The following is a 23502-nucleotide window of genomic DNA, read 5'->3' on the forward strand; positions in this document are numbered from 1 at the left end:
ACACATAGCCCAGAAGTCACCAGTGGGTGTCCTTAGCATGTGAAGTCTGAAGTACAAAACTGTGTTTTATAATACAAATTATTTGGAGCAAACTGTGTTTAAATCAAACAACATTGTCCAAAAAGGATTGGGCAAATGAGGCAGTGTAGTTGTTAAGACATTAACCTCATATTCAATGAAAATAATCAATTTTTGACAATATAATGTATTTGGATGGATAAAAAATCTACATACCAAGTGGTGACAGAACATGCATATAAAAGAATGTTATACTTATGCAAGCTTTCAGAGCCAGTGGCTCCTACTTCTAGCAGAAGGGGAAGGAAGAGGGGTGAAGGAAAAGGACTGGAGAGGTTTACCGAGGGGTTGATTTCAGGAAAGTCACCAAGAACCGCAGGTCAGGGGAGACTTACTAGATGGGATGAAAAGGAAAGAGTGATGGTTGGGGACTGCACTCGACAACATGTGGAAACCCAAGAGCTTAAAGGTGGAAGATAGGGTAATATCCAAGACAGAGATTACACCAGTTTCTCAGAACTCCGTACATAGAAAACAGTGATACAACATGTCCTTCGTTCTCACCACCCAACCAGCCTTAATTTATGTTTATTTCTGAGTCTCAGCATTTCTTCACAGTAAATGCTCCTTTCTTCACTGCATTTTAGTTTGCTACATCTTTCATATTCTGAGCTGTCTATTTTTTGCCGTCTCTGTACAGCAAGTTGAAAAAGAGAGGGGAAGAGGGAGAGATAAACACGTGCATATGATAAACCCTTCCCTCAAAAATATTTCTCTTTCATACCTCCTCTGTGTTACCACACATGACGTGTCATTGACCTCATTTGTACTAAGATAGCAGTACACGCGAGATGCCTATTTGCTTCCACCACCCTGAGTTGAAGGCATAAGTTCTAACAAATCATCTCAAAGCTGCAGTCTTCTACAGTGTTCAGAAAACAGCTCATAGGTTGTGAATCTGTTATCTTAAGGCTGTAAGAAACTCTAAGCAAGGAACTGTTATTTTAGAAATAATTAATTTTTCAATCAGTTTGTTTATACGAGATGCCACTCGGCTTTATTAGCAGAACACAAGAAACTGCACAATTACAATCCACTTTGGAGTCACAAATAACTTTCCTTCTTCAACAAAATAACAAACAGCACATTTTCATAGTTACTATCACACCACACTGTTCTCAATTATATGTTCCAAATAACCATATTTTGCTAATAAAGTCTTAATTAACACTGACCACGGCAGACAACATGTGGACAACATGTCTGTCCTCTGAGGCTTCCCAACCAGTTCTCACATTTACAAATGGCACATTGCAAATTAAGTCTTAACTGACACAGCAGCAGACAACATGGCCGTCCTCCAAGACTTCCGAACCAACTCTGATCTTACAGCCAAACCACTTCGCCCATCATCGACGTTAGAAGTGATCCGAAGATCTCCAAAGTGCTTCATCTGTCTTTTCGTTTAGCAGTTGTTTATTATTCTGCTCGTTATTAATGAACCATGGACCTTGCCGTTGGTGGGGAGGCTTGCGTGCTTCAGCGATACAGATAGCCGTACCGTAGGTACAACCACAACGGAGGGGTATCTGTTGAGAGGCCAGACAAATGTGTGGTTCCTGAAGAGGGGCAGCAGCCTTTTCAGTAGTTGCAGGGGCAACAGTCTGGATTATTGACTGATCTGGCCTTGCAACAATAACCAAAACGGCCTTGCTGTGCTGGTACTGCGAACGGCTGAAAGCAAGGGGAAACTACGGCCGTAATTTTTCCCGAGGGCATGCAACTTTACTGTATGATTAAATGATGATGGCGTCCTCTTGGGTAAAATATTCCGGAGGTAAAATAGTCCCCAATTCGGATCTCCGGGCGGGGACTACTCAGGAGGATGTCGTTATCAGGAGAAAGAAAACTGGCGTTCTACGGATCGGAGCGTGGAATGTCAGATCCCTTAATCGGACAGGTAGGTTAGAAAATTTAAAAAGGGAAATGGATAGGTTGAAGTTAGATATAGTGGGAATTAGTGAAGTTCAGTGGCAGGAGGAACAAGACTTCTGGTCAGGTGACTACAGGGTTATAAACACAAAATCAAATAGGGGTAATGCAGGAGTAGGTTTAATAATGAATAGGAAAATAGGAATGCGGGTAAGCTACTACAAACAGCATAGTGAACGCATTATTGTGGCCAAGATAGATACGAAGCCCACACCTACTACAGTAGTACAAGTTTATATGCCAACTAGCTCTGCAGATGACGAAGAAATTGAAGAAATGTATGATGAAATAAAAGAAATTATTCAGATTGTGAAGGGAGACGAAAATTTAATAGTCATGGGTGACTGGAATTCGAGTGTAGGAAAAGGGAGAGAAGGAAACATAGTAGGTGAATATGGATTGGGGGACAGAAATGAAAGAGGAAGCCACCTGGTAGAATTTTGCACAGAGCAAAACATAATCATAACTAACACTTGGTTTAAGAATCATGAAAGAAGGTTGTATACATGGAAGAACCCCGGAGATACTAAAAGGTATCAGATAGATTATATAATGGTAAGACAGAGATTTAGGAACCAGGTTTTAAATTGTAAGACATTTCCAGGGGCAGATGTGGACTCTGACCACAATCTATTGGTTATGACTTGTAGATTAAAACTGAAGAAACTGCAAAAAGGTGGGTATTTAAGGAGATGGGACCTGGATAAACTGAAAGAACCAGAGATTGTACAGAGATTCAGGGAGAGCATAAGGGAGCAATTGACAGGAATGGGGGAAATAAATACAGTAGAAGAAGAATGGGTAGCTTTGAGGGATGAAGTAGTGAAGGCAGCAGAGGATCAAACAGGTAAAAAGACGAGGGTTAGTAGAAATCCTTGGGTAACAGAAGAAATATTGAATTTAATTGATGAAAGGAGAAAATATAAAAATGCAGTAAGTGAAACAGGCAAAAAGGAATACAAACGTCTCAAAAATGAGATCGACAGGAAGTGCAAAATGGCTAAGCAGGGATGGCTAGAGGACAAATGTAAGGATGTAGAGGCCTATCTCACTAGGGGTAAGATAGATACTGCCTACAGGAAAATTAAAGAGACCTTTGGAGATAAGAGAATGACTTGTATGAATATCAAGAGCTCAGATGGAAACCCAGTTCTAAGCAAAGAAGGGAAAGCAGAAAGGTGGAAGGAGTATATAGAGGGTCTATACAAGGGAGATGTACTTGAGGACAATATTATGGAAATGGAAGAGGATGTAGATGAAGATGGAATGGGAGATATGATACTGCGTGAAGAGTTTGACAGAGCAATGAAAGACCTGAGTCGAAACAAGGCCCCCGGAGTAGACAATATTCCATTGGAACTACTGACGGCCGTGGGAGAGCCAGTCCTGACAAAACTCTACCATCTGGTGAGCAAGATGTATGAAACAGGCGAAATACCGTAAGACTTCAAGAAGAATATAATAATTCCAATCCCAAAAAAAGCAGGTGTTGACAGATGTGAAAATTACCGAACTATCAGTTTAATAAGTCACAGCTGCAAAATACTAACACGAATTCTTTACAGACGAATGGAAAAACTAGTAGAAGCCAACCTCGGGGAAGATCAGTTTGGATTCCGTAGAAACACTGGAACACGTGAGGCAATACTGACCTTACGACTTATCTTAGAAGAAAGATTAAGGAAAGGCAAACCTACGTTTCTAGCATTTGTAGACTTAGAGAAAGCTTTTGACAATGTTGACTGGAATACTCTCTTTCAAATTCTAAAGGTGGCAGGGGTAAAATACAGGGAGTGAAAGGCTATTTACAATTTGTACAGAAACCAGATGGCAGTTATAAGAGTCGAGGGACATGAAAGGGAAGCAGTGGTTGGGAAGGGAGTAAGACAGGGTTGTAGCCTCTCCCCGATGTTGTTCAATCTGTATATTGAGCAAGCAGTAAAGGAAACAAAAGAAAAATTCGGAGTAGGTATTAAAATTCAGGGAGAAGAAATAAAAACTTTGAGGTTCGCCGATGACATTGTAATTCTGTCAGAAACAGCAAAGGACTTGGAAGAGCAGTTGAATGGAATGGACAGTGTCTTGAAAGGAGGATATAAGATGAACATCAACAAAAGCAAAACAAGGATAATGGAATGTAGTGTAATTAAGTCGGGTGATGCTGAGGGAATTAGATTAGGAAATGAGGCACTTAAAGTAGTAAAGGAGTTTTGCTATTTGGGGAGCAAAATAACTGATGATGGTCGAAGTAGAGAGGATATAAAATGTAGGCTGGCAATGGCAAGGAAAGCGTTTCTGAAGAAGAGAAATTTGTTAACATCCAGTATTGATTTAAGTGTCAGGAAGTCATTTCTGAAAGTATTCGTATGGAGTGTAGCCATGTATGGAAGTGAAACATGGACGATAAATAGTTTGGACAAGAAGAGAATAGAAGCCTTCGAAATGTGGTGCTACAGAAGAATGCTGAAGATTAGATGGGTAGATCACATAACTAATGAGGAAGTATTGAACAGGATTGGGGAGAAGAGAAGTTTGTGGCACAACTTGACCAGAAGAAGGGATCGGTTGGTAGGACATGTTCTGAGGCATCAAGGGATCACCAATTTAGTATTGGAGGGCAGCGTGGAGGGTAAAAATCGTAGAGGGAGACCAAGAGACGAATACACTAAGCAGATTCAGAAGGATGTAGGTTGCAGTAGGTACTGGGAGATGAAGAGGCTTGCACAGGATAGAGTAGCATGGAGAGCTGCATCAAACCAGTCTCAGGACTGAAGACCACAACAACAACAACAACATTAATATTTGTGAAACAATGGAATGACAGCACACTATTGAGATATGCTTCAATTTGAAATTCAAGAAAATATGTTGTTTAATTTTTCAAATATTAATAATAGAAGATAACCATTTTGGTGCACAACTATCGAATGCAGCAGCCAATCACGGAGAAGGACCACAATTTAGGCGGTCTTTCTCAAGATATCTGTACCTAACAAACCATCTGTCATCGGTACCTCACACCACCTTAGTTATCATGCCACTCTTGCCTTCTCAACTGCTCTAAGAAGAACTTCTTATACCTGAGTATGAGGGCTCACTCTTATTAAATCGTGCACAATGTTTCAGCAGTAATCACTGTGTGTGTACTGTCACCGTTTAGTGATCAGATTTTTTATCTACCCAATTACATTACAACCTCATATTCCGCAGGATGGAGCTCGCTTCATCTGGTGATCCTGATTTAGGTTCTCTGTGGTTTCCTTAAATCATTTCAGGCAAATGCCAGAATGGTTCCATAGTGATTGTATGTTGCTGTGACATTTATAGTGACATCAGACAGTGTTCAAAGTATTTACATTGGGTAATACATTCACTGACATATGTTTATTCTTCATTTTGTAGTGGTTAGTTATTCCTTGCTCTTTTAAAATAAAAGTTTTATGCCACTTTGGTATGGTTCTTTAACAGTATTAATGCCTGAGGGTGACTCTAATAAACAACATTTTTGGTGATCACGGCGTGGTCTGAACACGCAATAAGACTGGAAACAACCGTGTCACGTTGCACTGACTGCCCTACGCAAGTGAAACAAACCACAGGAGATGCGTCACTCTGCACATCTTTTATGAGCCCCTTTGAAGTGTGTATTCAGAGTGACAGGTGCTATTCCTTGGGTACATCATCAACACCCAAGGAATTCAGCCACCGCAAGAGAAAGTTGAAAGCTGCCACAAGAGAAAAATGAAGCCACAGTCAAATACCCAGAGCCAGTCAGAATATGAGAGTTATGACAATACCTAGGCTTAATAAATTTCTATTGCCATTTTTTGCACAACCATGCATTGTTGACAGCTACAATGAATGACTTGTTACGAGGTGTTCCAAAACCAGAGGATCAAATCTTGTGTAGCAACACAGGCAGGTTTCACCAAAGTGAAAACTATCATCACTGAAACTATGCTGTTAGAACATTCTGTCACCCAGCCCCCTCCCTCCCGCCTCCCCTCACTTTAATGGTAGACACATCAGTAACAGCAATGAGCCCTATACTACAGTAGTAAATAGAACAGTGTTGACAGCCAGAAGCTTTCACAAGCACAACAAGGATGGCTGACATACGATCGCAAGCTGTACACAACGTATGCTGCCATAAAACCGTTTTACCACATGCTTGAAGGCCAGCAGTTTACTTTAGTCACCAAGTACAAACTAATGTCAATTCCCTTTTATCAAATGCCAGACAAGGCATCACCACGGCAGATGCAAAACTTGGATTACATTGGAAAATTTATGACATATGTTATTTGTGTTCAGGATTATTTGAATGTTCCAGCAGATGCCTCTCTCACATCAAGATGTTTAACACCACAATTGACCACAAAGCTCTCACTAAGTCACAACATCTTGATCCAGAGTTATGTGCATTACTGGAGCGACCAACCAGCCTGCATGTCCATCACATTCTAGTACCACTACTGAACATATGGATGCATTGTGAAGTTTCAGTAGTGAAGATGTGATCATTTGTCCTTCTGCAATTTCAACACCAAACCATTGTGTCATTAAAAAAGTTGGCACATCCAGGTGTCCATGGTACACTGAATCTTGTGAAATGCTCTTATAGTGTGGTCGAGTATCGACAAAGATTGCAAATTGTTGGCTTGGGGGATGGGGTTGATTTGGGGGAAGACACCAGAATGCGAGGTCATCGGTCTCATCGGATTAGGGAAGGATGGGGAAGGAAGTCAGCCAAGCCCTTTCAAAGGAACCATCCTGGTATTTGCCTGAGGTGATTTAGGGAAATCACAGAAAACCTAAATCAGGACAGGCAGACATGGGACTGAACCATAGTCCTCCTGAATGCGAGTGCAGTGTGCTAACCACTGCACCACATTGCTCGGTGATTGCAAATCATCTGTGCACGACTTGCCAGAGGAATAAAATGACTCGATATGTCAATGTGGCAACTGGCTCACTTCTACCACATAAGCAATGATTTGAGCACATCCATTTAGATCACTCCAGGCAAATGCCGGGATGGTTCCTCTGAAAGGGCACAGCCGACTTCCTTCCCCATCCTCCCCTAATCCGATGAGACCGATGACCATGCTGTCTGGTCTCCTTCCCCAAACCAACCAACCATCCATTTAGACATAATTCAGCTGTTGCCATCATCTGACAGTTTCACTACTGCCTTACGGCTATTGACCTCTTTCTGCGTCAGTCAGAAGCACTCCCTATGGGTAATATAACCACTGAAACTGCAGTAACCACATTCTTTTGATGATGGACTGCCGATTTCAGCATGCCTCTTTGTACTGCCACATATCAAAGTTGACAATTTGAGTGTTATTTGTTTCAAGCACCCGTTACCTTGCCAAACATGAAGTCTATCCACACTAGGTTCTAGGTTGCCACTCTGCAGCTAAGGGACTCATGGAACGACACTGAAAGGAACATTAAGATGTCACAATTTGCAACACTGGACAGAGGTATTATCCATTGTGCTTCTAAGCCTTCAAGCATCCATCAAGGAAGATCTCAGGGCTACAGTAGCTGATCTTGTATACAGCCAAACAATATGGCATGCAAGTGAATTCCTTGAGTACAAATCTAATGACTGCGTTGGTGCATCTGACATTGTCTCGAAGCTGCGGCCACAACTCTGCCCTGTCGCACCATGTGGCCAACATCACTCGTCACCCTTTTATTTTCAAGGCTCTAGCAATGTATGACCAAGTTTTTGTCTGGTATGAAGCGCTATGCAAGCCACTTCAACCCCCATATTATGAAGCTTATGCAATGGTCAGCAGGGAAGAAAAAGATGTTTAAGATCAATATTATGGGCACTTCCACCACAGTCTCTATGGATTGCCTCAAGCCCACATTTTGCTGCCCCCCATCAGTATGGGCAATGCAGCTACTCCACCTACTGAAAATTTGGCGTCACCTTCAGCTACCATCAACTAGCCACAACACTCAGCAGAAACCAAACTTACGGGTGCTGTAGCAGATGTGACAATGCCACAAGACGCAGCTCACAGCAGTCCACAAAATACTGCAATGGACTCCATGAAGCAAGTAAACTGCAAGCAGGGAAATAAGTCTGTTTCAATACCAAGTATCTTTGACACTAGTGGTGGAGTGATCATACATTTCAGTGATTATAGTGACATCACACAGTCCTCAATGTGTTTAAGTTCGGCTAAATGTTCACTGACATGTTTATTCCATGTTCATAGTAGTTAGTTATACCTTGCTCTTGTAAAATAAATGTTGTATGCTACCTGAATATGGTGCTTTAACAGTTTTAATGCCGGCAGGTAACTTATATAAACAACACTCCCTTCATCAAGGCCACAGCTAACCACCAGACCCATCCTCATAAAAGTATACTTATACATTCTGTATGTATGTGTATTTTGAGCTTTGCATTTTTGTTGTATTAGGGTCACAAATCTTAAGTCATTGTGGTTCCTGGATGAATAAATAAATCAAGTTAAAAATGACTATCCAAGATAACATGCTGCACCATCCCTACCAAAAAGTCCTTAATCCAGTCACAAATTTCACTTGATGCCCCATTTGATCATCCTTTTGACAATAAGTGCAGGTATGGTATCGAGTCAAACACTTTTTGGAAATAAAGAAATTTTGCATCTACCCGACTGTCTCAATCCAAAGCTTTCAGTATGTAATGTGAGAAAACTGCAAGTAGGTTTTCACATGATTGATTGTTGCAGAATCTATGCTGATTAGCATCGAGGTCATTCTGTTCAATATATCTCATTATGTTTTAGCTCAGAATATGTTCTAAGATGCTATAACAAACTGATGTCAAGGATATTGGACAGTAGTTCTGTGTATCACTTCTGCTACCCTTGTTGACGGGTGTGACCTGTGCTTTTTTTCAAGAACTGGGCACAGTTTTTTTATTCAAGGGATCTAAGACAGATTACAATTACAAGAAGGACTAATTCAGATGCAAATCTGCATATAAAATTTTCAGTAATCTAATGATTTCAGCTGTTTCTCAACACCACTGACACTAACACCTTTTTCATTCATCTTTTCAGTGGAACCAACATTAAGTTGGGGCAGTTCTCATGGATTTTCCTTCATAAAGGAGATTTGAAAACAGAGTTAAGCATTTCAGTCACTGGACGCATCACGCATAGCTCTCCTGACAGCCGAATGTGTTTCATTCAGTATCTCTCAGACTATAGCCTATGCTCTGTTTTGCACTTACTATGCAGCAATCTTTGTTTCTTTACAGTGATTGAATATCATGGAGGGACCCTCCTATTATGAACTGTTCTACTGGGTACATATCTATCTAGAGCATGGTCAACTACTCTTTTAAACTTGAGCCACAGTTCCTCTACATGCTCCTGTCTCGTACTGAAAGTTTCAAGTTCCTCACTGATTTTTTATCTAGTTTACTGTACATTTACATCTTTCTGTTCGTTTGTAGTTGTCCCTTGTATTTCGGTAGTCACTGCTGCCACAACTGCGTCATGGTCACTGACATCAGTTTTGATGTGGACATCATCAAAGACATCAGGTCTATTTGTTGTCATTAGATCCAATACATTCTCATCATGAGAGGGGTTCATAACTATCTGTTCTAGGTAGTTTTCAGAGAAGGCATTTATTTCACACGATGTCTTATCATGCCCACCGCTAACAAAACCACAATTTTCCCAATTAATTGTTGGATGATTAAAGTCTCCCCTGATGACTGCAGTATGACAGGGGAACTTACATACAAGTGTACTGAGTTTTTTTCTGAAATTTTCAGTTACAACGGAAATGAGACTGGTGGGATAGAAGGATCCAAGTATAATTTTACACCTACCCCTGAGTCTTGTCCAAACAATCTCGTATGTAGCTTTAATATTGATCTCAGTGGATTTGCGTTTCTTGTCTACAGTGACACATACACCATTTCCATTTCCCAATGGCCTATCCTTCTGAAATACACCCAAATTTTCCACAAAAACCTCACTGCTATCAATTTCAGGTTTCAACGAACTTTTTGTAACTAGTATTACATGAGCTTCACTGCTTTTCACGAACACTTCAAACTCTGGCACTTTGTTGTGAATACTTTGGCAGCACCACACATCAGTCAGCTATAGGTGAGTTGTTGCCTTTCCTTTATTTTATGTGTTAAACTCTGCAAGTATTGCAAATTTTGGAGATGAAAATTTTAAAAATTTATTTGCTTCTATGTTTATTTATTAATGCCATTTGGCATCAAATTCTGGGTTAACTCATCATTGAGGAAATAAGTGTTTGTTGTACATGTAATAAGGATAAAAAGTGGTGTCCACTCTTATAGACAACTCTTCAAATAGTTGGGCATACTGAAAACAGTTCGTAATATATATACTCCATTAAGAATGAGGTATTCAGACATAAAAATGACTGACCATCTACCCAGTGATGTAAAGAATTTAATACATACTTATTAACTTCAAACACAAACTCAAATGACATCTTTTTAATTGCTGTTTCTACTTCATTAAATAATTTATTAATTTATAATTAACATGGTGTGTGTGTAGAGAGAGAGAGAGAGAGAGAGCATAGTTATGTGTAAATCAATGTATGTAAAAGAAGAGTATAAACAGATTGACTGAACATAATTATGCATAAATCACTCTATGTAAAAAAAAAAGTAGCTCAAGACAATCTTGTACACTGTTAGCATGTAACAATATTTTTTTGCTTAGAGAGCGTATTGTAATTTGCATAACTGTATGTTTTTGAAGTGTGGCTACTGTGCACCATTCACGTGCATATGATTGGTTGCCTATTATCATTCTTTGTACTTTGTTTCTATTTTACTTTGATGATAGTTATGGTGGTAAATTATTATTGTACATATAAACTGTTATCAAGTAATACTAACTGTATTTTGCAGAGTAAATACTTTACTGTGTAGGCAGTATAAAGATATGAATGCTATCTGAACTGTAGAACTCTATGCGAAAAAAATATCTTCATCTCTCGAAAAAAAAAGTAACATACCTGAGTTTTCCTACCATCTTCGGTGAGATTATCCCATTACTAGCAACTAGTGAGTCTGCTAATGTTGTTTTCCCATGATCTACATGTGCAATGATACATATATTGCGTATGTGATCAGTTTTTGTTTGCAACTGAGACAATTTCTCTGCATTAACTAACCTCATCTTGCATCAAATTCCTAAAAACAAAATACAAATAAATTATTGTTACTTTGGTTCTAGTACTATTTCATACATGTATATCTGTGTCTCCACAGGAGAATTTTTTTTTTTTACAAATGAACAGATTATGAATGAACAGATTTAAAACTGGTACAGCAAATAGATTACAACTATATCCAGACACACACAGAATTCAAATCTCTGGCTGTTATTGACAATGTTTCATTAGCTCAGCCACTTGAACATGCCTCAGGGTTTAACTATTAGCTCCAGCCTTCAAATGTTAACACAGACTCTCTCATTATGATGTACGAGGAAATAATTAAAGATAGTGCAGTAAGTTGCGTCACAAAACCTGTGTATATGTCTCAGATGCCTGAAAAACCCAATGACCAAGATTTTAATTTCAATGTTGTTAAATTTTTAATTTCTCAGCTGCATGGGTATCAATTAAGAGTCTACTAATGAGTTAAAGTTTGCTGCTGTTCAACTGTTACACTTGAAAAGTGATAATAAATGAGAGTACAGAAGTATACCAACAAAATGAAAAGTCACTTAAACACTGTGTTAAATGTATTCCAATCTACCTCAAATATGTGTGACAAATATATATGTCCCACACAAACATACACGAGACCTCAAATACAACAACTCATTGTGACAATCTGCCACAATTTGAGAACAGTAAGAGTTTAACATTCCATCAATGACAATTAGAGACTGACTGAACATGGATCGGGAAGATCCTTTTCAGTGGAGCCACTCTGGAAAATACCTTTAGTGATTTAGATAAACCACTTATCACTGACTAATAAAAAAAGGAAGGAGGTTTAAAGTTTAATGTTCTGCTGTAGATGAGGTACTTAGAAACATAACACAAGTCTGCATTATTCAAGGGTGGGAAAGTAAGTTGACTGCCCCCCCCCCCCCCCCCCCCCCAAGGAATAACCACAGCATCCAACTTAATTGATTTATAAAAACCACAGAAAAAATCTACCAGACGTCCGGTTGAAGACACGAAACCTGCTCCATCAGAATGAGACTGCTGTATGGTAATCTATGCACCACCTTGCTCACTCCTACAATTTAGAGCACAGTGGTACCTATCTCAATACATCATTTGAATGATTCATTTATTGAAATGATGTAGATTTTACATTACTGGGCAGGTGATGAAAGATTTTTGTTGCTGCATATTGAGCTCCTTTCTGAACCACTGACAGCTTTAATAACAGGTAATACATGTATTTTCCCCTCTAGTGTTGTAAGTATGGACATCACTGTTCTTCTCAAGTTGTAATGGATTATTTATAATGAATTTCATTTCAGTGTGTAGCAAAAGATTATATGCCCCACAATAACAGGATTTATATAGCCTTCGATTATATATATATTCTAAATGAAACTACGTTTTTTTGTGGTGTTTCATAATTTAAGGACATAAAAATTAGTGGTCACTGAGAATAAAAGGGTGCTCAGAACATCAGGATTAAATCTTAGACAAAAAAAAAATTGTGCAAGGCTTGCCTGAAAGATTATTGGGACAAGTTAACTCCACTAAACAGACCTTAAAAATGATTGCTTACTTTATGGGTACGGACCTGTCATGGAGAAGGGCAGTAAATGCTGGAAAGAGTTATATACTTGACTGATATTCTACATGACAAATAGGATTTCTTGTGATACACTTACAGGCAATGATTATCATCTGTTGCACTTACAAGGCAACTGCAGTGTCATTAAAAATGTTTCTATTTTTTGCATGCATAAATTAATGAATTCAAATCACTTTTCATTTCACACTACAATAAATTGATTTTATTTTATTTTATCTTGTTGAAACGGAGTTTTGGTTTAAAAGAAGTGTAATTATAGTTAGCTTAATTGCCACAGTGTTTGCATTACATGTAAGTCCATCAGATTCTGTTACCTTTTTCCACTTTCACATGTTAAGAAATGAAGTTTCTCTTACTTAAAGACAAATATCGAAAAGTATTAGGTTAGAAATACACCCGAGCTGTGGCCTATTCTTGATAATGTGACTTTCAGCTGTAGTATAGCTTTAAAATGTAGAAACAAGTCACATTCCAAATTAAACTGCAGGTTCCTTTACAACAGACTGGTCAAGCTGATTGATAGGATACCCACATAATATATATTTTAGGTGTTCATAGGCACAGTTACTGTGGTCACAGTTCTTCCAAAAAGCAACCATGCAGCATCCACAGCAGCATGTGGTACTCAGCATCATTACAACTGCAAACATAACCTAAAGGTTAGCACAGCATTGTAAATCTTCAATGAAAGCTATCTTTTCTGGCTATTGTCTGCATCCATCTTCATATTTCACCTACTTCTGCACACTCCTCATATGTTCATCTTGACTATTAATTGTTTTAATTTTTCCAAGTAAATCTCATTCAACACTTCCCCTTAAAAATTTATTTGTTTATTTTTGTGTTTTGAATGCATTCTCTTTTTCATCAGGATTTTATTTCCAACATCAAATTTGTGGTTTCTTTTAGAAAAACATTATTTCTAAAATGTTCTGTGTTTGTACTGATCTATGCCATACTCAACACATCATTTCAAACAAAGATGACTGGTAACTTTCACACTTATCTACACTAGCCCCTGCCCCCCCCCCCCCTTTTGCATGAAGACCATTGGCTTTTAACATATCTTTTTCCATAATGGTACCACTAAAACAGTCTTAGAAGATTATTAGTTTACCATATGTTTGAGAACCACTCCTTCCACTATCCAGTAACTCAATACAGTGTCTATTAAATGTATTTCATTTTTTAGCTTCTTAAAATTATCCTTAAATTATTCTAAAAGAATGACAACTTCATACCTATATGACAGGTTTTGTTTCAAGTACATCTACTTTTATTTTTATTGTGAACAGCTGATAATACCGACATCAATTCATTTAGTGGTATTTAAAAATGTAAATCATGATAACAGTGGTTCAGGTATCAAATTTCTACCTTACTGCTTATGTCATAAAAGAAGTAAATTCCGGGAAATATCTGATTTCTCCTCCTGCACTTACAACATTTAGTCAAATAACTTAAAGGAGCAATGTATTTACATTTCTGCGTGATCAAAACTTTCAGATTTCAGAATTACTCATTTCCCTATATGTAAGAAAGAAGATGACAGAATTCCTAATTTGTCGTTGCACACCTCCTAGAGTGTAAGTTTTCAGAGTCAAATCATAACCTATAACATCTTTTATCAGCTCTTGACACCCTTCTGTTTCATTCTTTCTTTCCTTAAACTTACAGAATTGTTATGGAGTCATAGTATTTCTTATTCTTCACAGTCTACTGTGGTTCAGTGTTTTTTAGTGCCTAAAGATTTTGCTCTGGTTTTGCATCACGTGGACTATGTTTCTCAATAAACATGATTAATATAATATTTTACTTATAACTTTAGGTAGTGGATGGGGCAATGGACTGGAACCCATCAGGTAGTACATAAAGATGAGGCAGTTCCTTTTGTGAATGATCTTTATTCCAAAAACATCAATCTTCTGACTAAAAAAGTATATTCTCATGTATAACAACAAGTGAAACAGCAACCCACAATCTTTGGTAGTTATATAAATATACATTTACATAGGTCATTTTGAACTGAGTGTCCTTTAATTACATTTTATTTCCTGCTTCAAAATTATGCTAGCTAAATCAGTGAACTGGAACATACAGGTAACACATTCCCATCAGCCCCTCACAGATATGGTACAAATAGAGTCCCTGAAGAAAAACTCATAGGACAGAACAAATACAACAGAAATCAGCAGTTTAATGTTATAATAATAACATAAGTGTAAGAAATTTATATAAGAGTAAGAATCAAATAATACAGAAATGGAAGTTAAGAGGTTCATAAGTCTATAAGTCTTTGCAACAAATTTTAGGCATATCAATACAATTACAGTTATCACACAATCCGTAAGCTCTGACAGCTGTCACAGTGAAATGTTTCAAATAACAATCAGCTCAGACAAAACAGCATCATAATTCTGTAGTCATCAAGAAATAAATAATTTGCAATTAGCCTAAAGTGAGAAAACTTAAAGCCAATCTCCAGTTTAACTGTTGATTATGTCAACACTAATATTAATGACATTTTGACTGACAGTTAAAAACGGGTAGTTGGAATATTTAACAAAAAATAAGCACCCTCTGACAAGCACTTCACTAGTTTTTACAGAATGTAAATGTACAAGTACAATCAAAGCCTGCAGTGAGTGTCACCCCATTATGGTAATGTAATATCTTTAAAAAAAAATTAAAACACTGAACTCAGATCAACAGATGTACACAAATGTCCTCGCTCCTGCATGCTTTTGAAGTGTGCTGCTCCCACACTGAGAAAAACATAGGGAAGAGAAAACAAGAAGTGGGCCACTGCTAATAAGAATGAACGAGTTTTAACAAAAGTCTACTACATTGACAACACATAACTTCTTGCACAAAGAATGCTGTCATTGTTCTTGCCTGCCATAATTCAAAAAACATGTGGCCCCCATAACGTCTAATCTTGATTTTCTAATTATCTTCTCTCTCATTTTTAGCTTTTCATATATTCAAATATAATGTTTTGTTGGCATTTTATTGATAAATTTCATTTCTTCCTGCCCACTGTCATTTTCTCAATCCATGCTCCTGGATGTTTTTCTCCTTAGTCTTCAAAAGCCCCTAATCACCTTTTCTCACCTCACCCCTTTTTTTCAGATCTAAGAAAAGTGAATTCAGAAAGCTCGTGTGGCTTCACCATTTTGTACATCTGATACTGCTGCCTGCTAGTGAAATGGTGCCTTTATAGATTTATTGTTTTCTAATTTCATACACAACTATCTTTGATGGTGTAGGAAATACAGACTGCTTTGGACTAATACATGAAATGTAAACACAGGTCAATACAACAAATTACATGTTTCCAACAGCAAAGAAAAAGTTGTACTGTCAACATACTCTAAACAAACACTCTTGTCAACATACTCTAAACAAACACCCTTACATCTTTTACAGGTAAAGGATAACAGTTATCTAATTGCAAAGTATCATGAAAGAGGAAGAAATGTTCTAAAGATAGCCCGCAATCAATCTAAAATGAAATTATGGAAAAATGCAGTTTGCATTCAATATACTGCAAATACTTTCAGTGAAACTGATTTCAGCCTGCACTGTCTTTGTCACTACTTTCTAATTTCACACAGATATGAAACTAAGAAATCAATATTCTCTTCAATAACATTCTAATTCCTTTGGACAGGACTCTTCTATCAATGGCACGTAAAATAGGCATGCTACCTTCCTCAAGAAGTGAAGTTGAATGCTGATGATGTTTTCATTCAAATCGACTAATGACAAAAAAGTTTGGTCTCTCAAACACCAACTACCATAATTATTATTTAATTAATATACTACTTCCTCTATAACTATTTTGTTAATTCCAATAAGTTCAGAGACCAACAGAAAATTAAATCCCATTAATAACCACAGAGTTGAATGTAAACCACATCTTTCCTGAAGTTGGACTTCAGAGTCTGAAGCCAGCATTTCATGGTCCATTACAGACCAAACCAAAAATGAGAAAAAAAGGCAATCAATTTCTGTAGGCCTACAGTATGTCCAAATGTTAATAATTAATATAACAACTTTTCTGAGGTAAATATAAAAATATGATTTGAAACAAATGGTGGTGGAGGTAAATGTCATATGATATTATCCAAAACTAGAATGATAGATTCACTACAAAATGCATATTTAAAGATTCCTCTGTAAAAGCAGCACACTGCTTCAAAGAGACAAAATAATATGTTAATAGACAAAAGAAAAGTATGTGAACCACTTGAATATGGCAATTTGATAAAATAATAATAAAAAAGAAAATCACTATTAAAACTGTACAAATGCAGTGTGATATGGGATACAAACTGCTAAGACTGAGCAAAACATTTCAACACTTGTGAGAAATTAGCAAGGACAATAACATACCAGGCCTCAGTGTATGGCAGTGATATACAAAGAGTCTCAGTTACAAGGGCTACTGATGTACCTGTGGATGTAGATAGCCTGTCACTATCATTCAGCAACAAAACAAACATTTTTTCCCATCATAAGTAAAAATCCACTCACAACCAAGATCCAATACCTAACCCTCCATTGACATTTTAATACATGTGGTCTAGTCATTTTTCTGTTCTTTTTTGCCACCAACATAAAAATAATCCATTTTTGATATTCAGATGTGCAAAGAGAGATCTTATACATGACAGTCTAGAATAATGTTCTGTTGACAATAGTTACTCAGTCAACACAGAACAAATATGCTCAATTATTAGTACACTAGAGAGATGTGTCCTGTTGTTGCTGTACTGTGTTTCCTACAGTCTTACTGAAACCCAAAACAAATTCACCAGAGCAAATAATCCACATTTTACAGGCAGTACAAATGTTTTACATTCAGTTCGTTTTCATGAAACTACAAAGAGCTGATAATATATTGTGATAAGAATAGTATCTATTGACAATTATTGTCTGTACATCTCAAATTGCCATAAGCATGAGTAGTCCATTTTTAATGCATATTCCAAAAGTAATTCTGTGTTTTATTCTGCCCAGCAATATGCAACCCAGTCACACAGGTGCTACAATGTCCTGCTAGGAAGTTTTGAAACAGCATGCCTATTTATTAAGTATGCACTTAATTTTGATAAATATCTGCTTTGCTTGTACATAACATTCAATTACACAGGCTTTGTCCCTTGCTGAAACTCCAGCTGCTGCTGTTTGAATGTCTGTTGCTGCAATTCCAGTGCTTTTTTCTTATATTTCTCGGCTAAATCTTCATTTTTGTCAACACCATCACCCCTCTGATACATCTGACTTACATTTGCACAGGCCTGCATGCTACCTAGATCACAAGCTTTTAATGAAAATGAATAAGCTTTAGCCATATCTTTCTCAATGAAACCATTTTTCAGACCCTGTAAAAACATAGTACTGACATAAAAGCAACAGTGCGCGTCGTTATCATCACAACATTTGTGTAGTGAAGCTACCCCTAAAGCATAGTCCTTCTCTTTCCTGCTGTTTTTAGTATCTAGAATGTTTAAAACGCCAACATTAAAGCAAGCTTTTGTTTCACCCAGGTCACATGCCTTTTTATAATACTTAAATGCAACTTCTGTATCTTTAGTGATGTTTCCCTTCCCAACAAATGAGTAATTTCCAAATTTCTGACAGCTTTTACCAAAATTATAGTCATCACAGTTAGTTTTATACACTTTCGCTGCTTTATCAAAATCCTTCTTGATGGCTTCTAAGTAATCCCCCAACAAATGACATACCTCTGGTTTCTTTTCTTGATAGCAACCAAAACGATATTCAATACCTAAATTATGTAAGTATTGCTTCACTTCTTCTTCATCTTTTAAGTTTACACCCATATTGCACAACACACTCGCTTAATCTAATTTAGTCAACACGACAGCTTATGAAGCACTGTTATACCTTCTTGTCTCACAATATTTTCAGCCTCCAGTGACTCACTTCTGCATACTGTCATTTATTTACACCTTTAATATGGGTTACTGCAACACCACACAACTCTTCTGCCCCAAATATCGCCGACCGAAGTTTACCGACTCTCCTTTGTTATTTCAAAGTTTTAATATCTCAAAGATCTGTGCTCTCGTCTCAAGACAGCTGAGCAGCATTTGTTGATTGTTTGAGAAGCTTTGACGTACCTGTTGACAACAGACTATCGCTCCAAATTTTAATCGAGTAAAACGGCTCTGTGTTGTAGGGAGGTTTGTTTGTGTATTACGTGTTGATGTTGTTGTTATGTTTCCTTGCCTATTGCAGGCGGCAGGATGTAAATATTTTTAGTTAGTAAAAGTGCAATGTGATTGTAACAACGGTGTAATGAATTGTTACATGAAATTTTCACCAAGGGATACAAAGACTGCCAAGAATGATCTTTTCAGTATCAGTGTAAACAGGATATGGCATATTCGGTGCGTTTAGAAATATAAAAATTTCTTTTACGTAAATTTAAATTTGAATACACGTGATTGGATTTTTCCTGTACTATATTCTGGCACTCTTTCGGGTAAATACATGTACAACTTCACATTAAGAATTACTTCCTAGATATTGTCAAAAAAAGTCGTAACGATTTTACATTTTTGACCCGTCAGCCCTAAGTAACGAAAAAAAAAATTAATTACGTATTGACTCTCGGAATTTTAAATGCCAGTACTGACAGAATCGCACAATTGTGTGGCAGTTTCGTTAAGTATGGCACAATGAAAGTAATTGTTCAGTTTTTAAGTGTAAAAGGCAACACAGCGACAACTATGTTCCGCAGAAGAGCCTTGTGTATAGCGATTGCTTTAGAGTAGACCTGTCAGTGTAATTATTACGCGATAGAGTTACACAGTGACACAAAAAACTTTGAAAAAGAAATGATTTTCATGTTGTTCAGAATTTCAGTTTTTATTCAGGCCGTCTGTTCAGAACCGTGTTTTGAGCCATAACCCATCCCCCACCACATTTTGGTAGACTAAAGCAATGAAAAAAAAAAATCTTTGCGCGAAATACCATTAGTTCAGATCTAATGGTGACAACTAATTTTGATTTTTTTTTTTTCGCCATTCGTATTTTAGGTGTGCAGTGGTATATATTTTCAACCAACACTGGATCACAGGACGTCATTAAAACATTCGGAACATAGTGGATAGCATAATAACAATTTGCATTTATCGCTTCTTTTCAATAGGTTAATTATATGTATACACTATTCTTTTGGTGAAGGAGAAGTGGATGAGTAGTGACATCATAACAAAGAGAAATATGACAATTTTTATGGATACTGCTCAGAGTTGAGCAAGTTGATAATTTAATCCAAGCAGGAAAGTTCTATTGTGGGAAAAAAGCCTACTGTGCTCCACTAAGTGAAATGAAAAATAATAGACTGCATAGACATTCAACATACCAGGAGGCATTTCTTCAGCAGCAAGGTCATCTGCATTTTTCTTCTGTAAATCTTCTTTTGGAATGTACAGGAAAGATATCTTCACTCCTTTTTCTCTAATTAGGCCTATTCTTCTTCTTGTCAGTTGTACACACACATGACATAATATACCTCACTTGGTCACACATTTAATTCCTGAGAACTTGGGAATTTGTGGTACAAGTAAGAGACTAACTTATGGAAAGAGGCAACAATTTGATCTGTGTAGATCATTATTATGTAAATAATTTAGGAGTTAAAAGAGAGCACTCACTGAATAGTAGAAACACTGAATAATTGACAAGCACAGTTTTATTCCCACATAATTTACATTTACCAGAACATTGCTTGTGTAAAGATCACTAACAGTCACTTTCAGTATGAACTGGAAATAATTTACAGGCTTTAGTTTCTCTGTGCTATATACAAAATGCACATATTATGCAAGACACACAAGCCTTAAGATATATGTTTATTATTATGGAATGGCGTGTATCTGTAAAACAGTGAATTTCACTTTGTAGGTTATATAGGTGAATGTAAAAAATTAATAGTGTTTACCATTGAGAAGTTTTCCATAGCAGTTGTCACAACATGAAAAGTGAAGAAGTGACAGTGATACTTATAAAAATCACAGTTGAATTTTCGTTTTTCGGTATTATGTGAATTTCATTTATCTGAATTAATATGTGCATATGAGTGTGTGTCAAATGCTTGCAATGCACGACTTAATTGTTTCTATTATTGTTGTCAATGCATATGACGTGCTTTAGATACGCAAGAGGGCATGTTTCCAGAAAGCAATAAACATGCAGATGAAATCAGTTTGAATAAAAATTTGCGAATGGGTGACTGAATTATAAATTAAGAGCAATTTCACATTCACTGCTCTATAAGCACCTTCCCTAGACCTTTCCATGTACTATAGTATTCTGTGGTAAACGTGTTTTTTAAAGTCATCTACCCAACTTATACATCTGCTACATATACCACAGGCCACTATACAGTGCTTGGCGGATTTTACCCTGTACCTCTAGTAGTTATTTCCTTTTCTGTTCCACTTGAAAATAAATCGAGGGAAGAATGACTGTCTTTAAGTCTTCAAATGAGCCCTAATTTCTCGTATCTTTATCTTTGTGGTCCTTAGGTTGAATTTATGTGGGCAGCTGTAGTATCTTTCTACAGTTAGCTTCAAATGCCGGTTCTCTATATTTTCTCAACAGTGTTCGTAAAAAAGGATGTTGCCATCCCTCCAGGGATCTCAGTTGAGTTCCCAAAGCCTCTCCCTAACACTTGCATATTGTTCAAACCTACTGGTAACAAATCTAGCAGCTATCTCTGTATTGCTTCAATATCTTCCTTTAATCTGACCTGGCAAGGATCACAAACACTGAAGCAGTACTAAAGAATAATTCTTGCTAGCATCCTACGTGCAGTCACCTTTAGGCTACAGATGAACCACTCTTTCCCAACATTCTCCCAGTAAACTGAAGGCCGACCAGTCGCCTTCCCCTACCACAATCCTCACATGCTCAGTCCATTTCATTTCGCTTTGCAGTGTAATGCCAAGATATTTAATTGACGTGACTTTGTCAAATGGGACACTACTAATGATGTATTTCAACATTTTGGGTTAGATTTTCCTACTCATTCACATTTTATTACATTTAGAGCTAGCTGTCATTCATCACACCAACTAGAAATTTTATGTAAGTCGTCTTGTGTCCTCCTACAGTCACTCAGCTTCAACAACTTCCCATATGCTACAGCGTCATCAGCAAATAACCACTGATTCCTCTCTGTCGAATCATTTAGGTATATGTGAAATAATAAATGCCCTATCATACTTCCCTGGGGCACTCCTGACAGTATACTTGCCTCTGATGAACACTCGTTGTCAAGGACAACATGCTGAAGTTGTATTATTTAAGAAGCCTTCGAGTTGCTCACATATCTGGGAACCTATTCCATATGATTGTACCTTCATTAAGAATCCGCAGTGTCGCATCATGTCAGACGCTTTCCAGAAATCTAGAGATATGGAATCTACCTTTTGCCCTTCATCAATAGTTTGCAGTATATCAAGAGAAAAGGACAAGATGAATTTTGCACAAGTGAGGCTTTCTAAAACCAAACTGATTTGTGGATATAAGCTTCTCAGCCTCAAGAAAATTAAGTAGATTACAACTGAGAATACATTCAAGAATTCTACAGCAATCCCAATCTTAGGGATATTTGTCTGTAATTTGGCGGTTCTGTAATTTTACCCTTCTTATATACAGGAGTCATCTGCACTTTTTTCCAGTCACTTGGGATTTTGTGCTGGGTGAAAGATTCACAATAAAAGCAAGCCGAGTACGGAACCAATGCCATAGAGTACTCTCTGTTAAACCAAATTGGGATTCCATCTAGACCCGGTGACTTATTTGTTTTCAACTATTCCATTGTTTCTATATGCCAGGGATGCATATTACTGTGTCTTCTATATGAGAGTCTGTTCGATGTCAAATGACAATATGTTTGCACGATTCTCCTGCATGAACAATTTCTTACATGTGAAATTTAAAACTTCAGCTTTCATATTACTGTCTTAACAGCCACACCAGATTTGTCAACAAGTGACATGATGGAAGCCTTAGACCCATTTAGCAATTTTACATAGGACCAGAATTTCCTCAGGTTCTCGGTCAGATCTTTTGCCAAGTATGACGGTGGTATGCTTTGTACATAGAACTTTTCACAGACACACAAATCTCTGCTAAAATTTCCATTGCATCATTTGTGTGTTCTATTTTGAACCAAGAGTGCCACAGCCTTTGCTTCCTCACTAATCCCCATCTCCATACATATGCTGTCAATAAAGTCCAGCCCGTTTGTAGCTGCAAGACTGTCTAACATATTTACATTATATGTTAGTTGCTGAACTAGCTGTGGAGGACTGTTTTCAGAAAATGTGTTCAAAAGAACTTCTGAGGACTGACTGTCTGTAGGCTATGGACTCCTCCCCCGCAATGAATACATAGATATTCCAACCAATACTCGGTAGGTTAAAGTCACCTCCAACTGTTATTACATGATCTGAGTATTTATGTGCTGCTGACCATAGAATTTCTTTGAATGACTGTAAAATTGTCACAGTTGTTTTGGTGGCCAGTAAAAACATACAACAATTAATTTGGTGTATCCTATTGACTATTTATATGTGCCCAGATAACTTCACTGTAACATTCGACTTTGACCTCAATGGAGACAATATTTT

General features: G+C 37.3%; 3 protein-coding genes across 5 annotated transcripts in view; 1 reads left to right on the plus strand and 2 right to left on the minus strand.

The window, feature by feature from the left end:
- Window positions 1-18892, minus strand: part of LOC126095766 (elongation factor-like GTPase 1) — a 591625-nt gene extending 572733 nt beyond the window's left edge. The window contains exons 1-2 of the mRNA XM_049910570.1: window positions 18740-18892; window positions 11047-11224 (exon numbers count right to left, since the gene is read on the minus strand). Of these exons, the coding sequence (XP_049766527.1) occupies window positions 11047-11210 (164 nt within the window). The 5' untranslated portion in view covers window positions 11211-11224; window positions 18740-18892. The remainder of the gene's footprint in view (window positions 1-11046; window positions 11225-18739) is intronic.
- LOC126095770 (cytochrome c oxidase assembly factor 7 homolog) lies at window positions 14712-18742 on the minus strand. Its single transcript, XM_049910576.1, has one exon. It carries the CDS (start codon window positions 18673-18675, stop codon window positions 17974-17976), a length of 702 nt encoding a protein of 233 aa, XP_049766533.1. The 5' UTR covers window positions 18676-18742; the 3' UTR covers window positions 14712-17973.
- Window positions 18893-19007: 115 nt separating the features above from the next.
- Window positions 19008-23502, plus strand: part of LOC126095767 (protein AF-9) — a 112950-nt gene continuing 108455 nt past the window's right edge. For 2 of the 3 annotated variants that reach the window (XM_049910571.1, XM_049910572.1), the window contains exon 1: window positions 19008-19245. In XM_049910571.1, the coding sequence (XP_049766528.1) occupies window positions 19234-19245 (12 nt within the window). In that variant the 5' untranslated portion in view covers window positions 19008-19233. The remainder of the gene's footprint in view (window positions 19246-23502) is intronic. The other variant, XM_049910573.1, reaches the window with a different exon arrangement.

The sequence above is a fragment of the Schistocerca cancellata genome, chromosome 8, assembly GCF_023864275.1.
Source record: "Schistocerca cancellata isolate TAMUIC-IGC-003103 chromosome 8, iqSchCanc2.1, whole genome shotgun sequence".
Classification (NCBI taxonomy): Eukaryota; Metazoa; Arthropoda; class Insecta; order Orthoptera; family Acrididae; genus Schistocerca; species Schistocerca cancellata.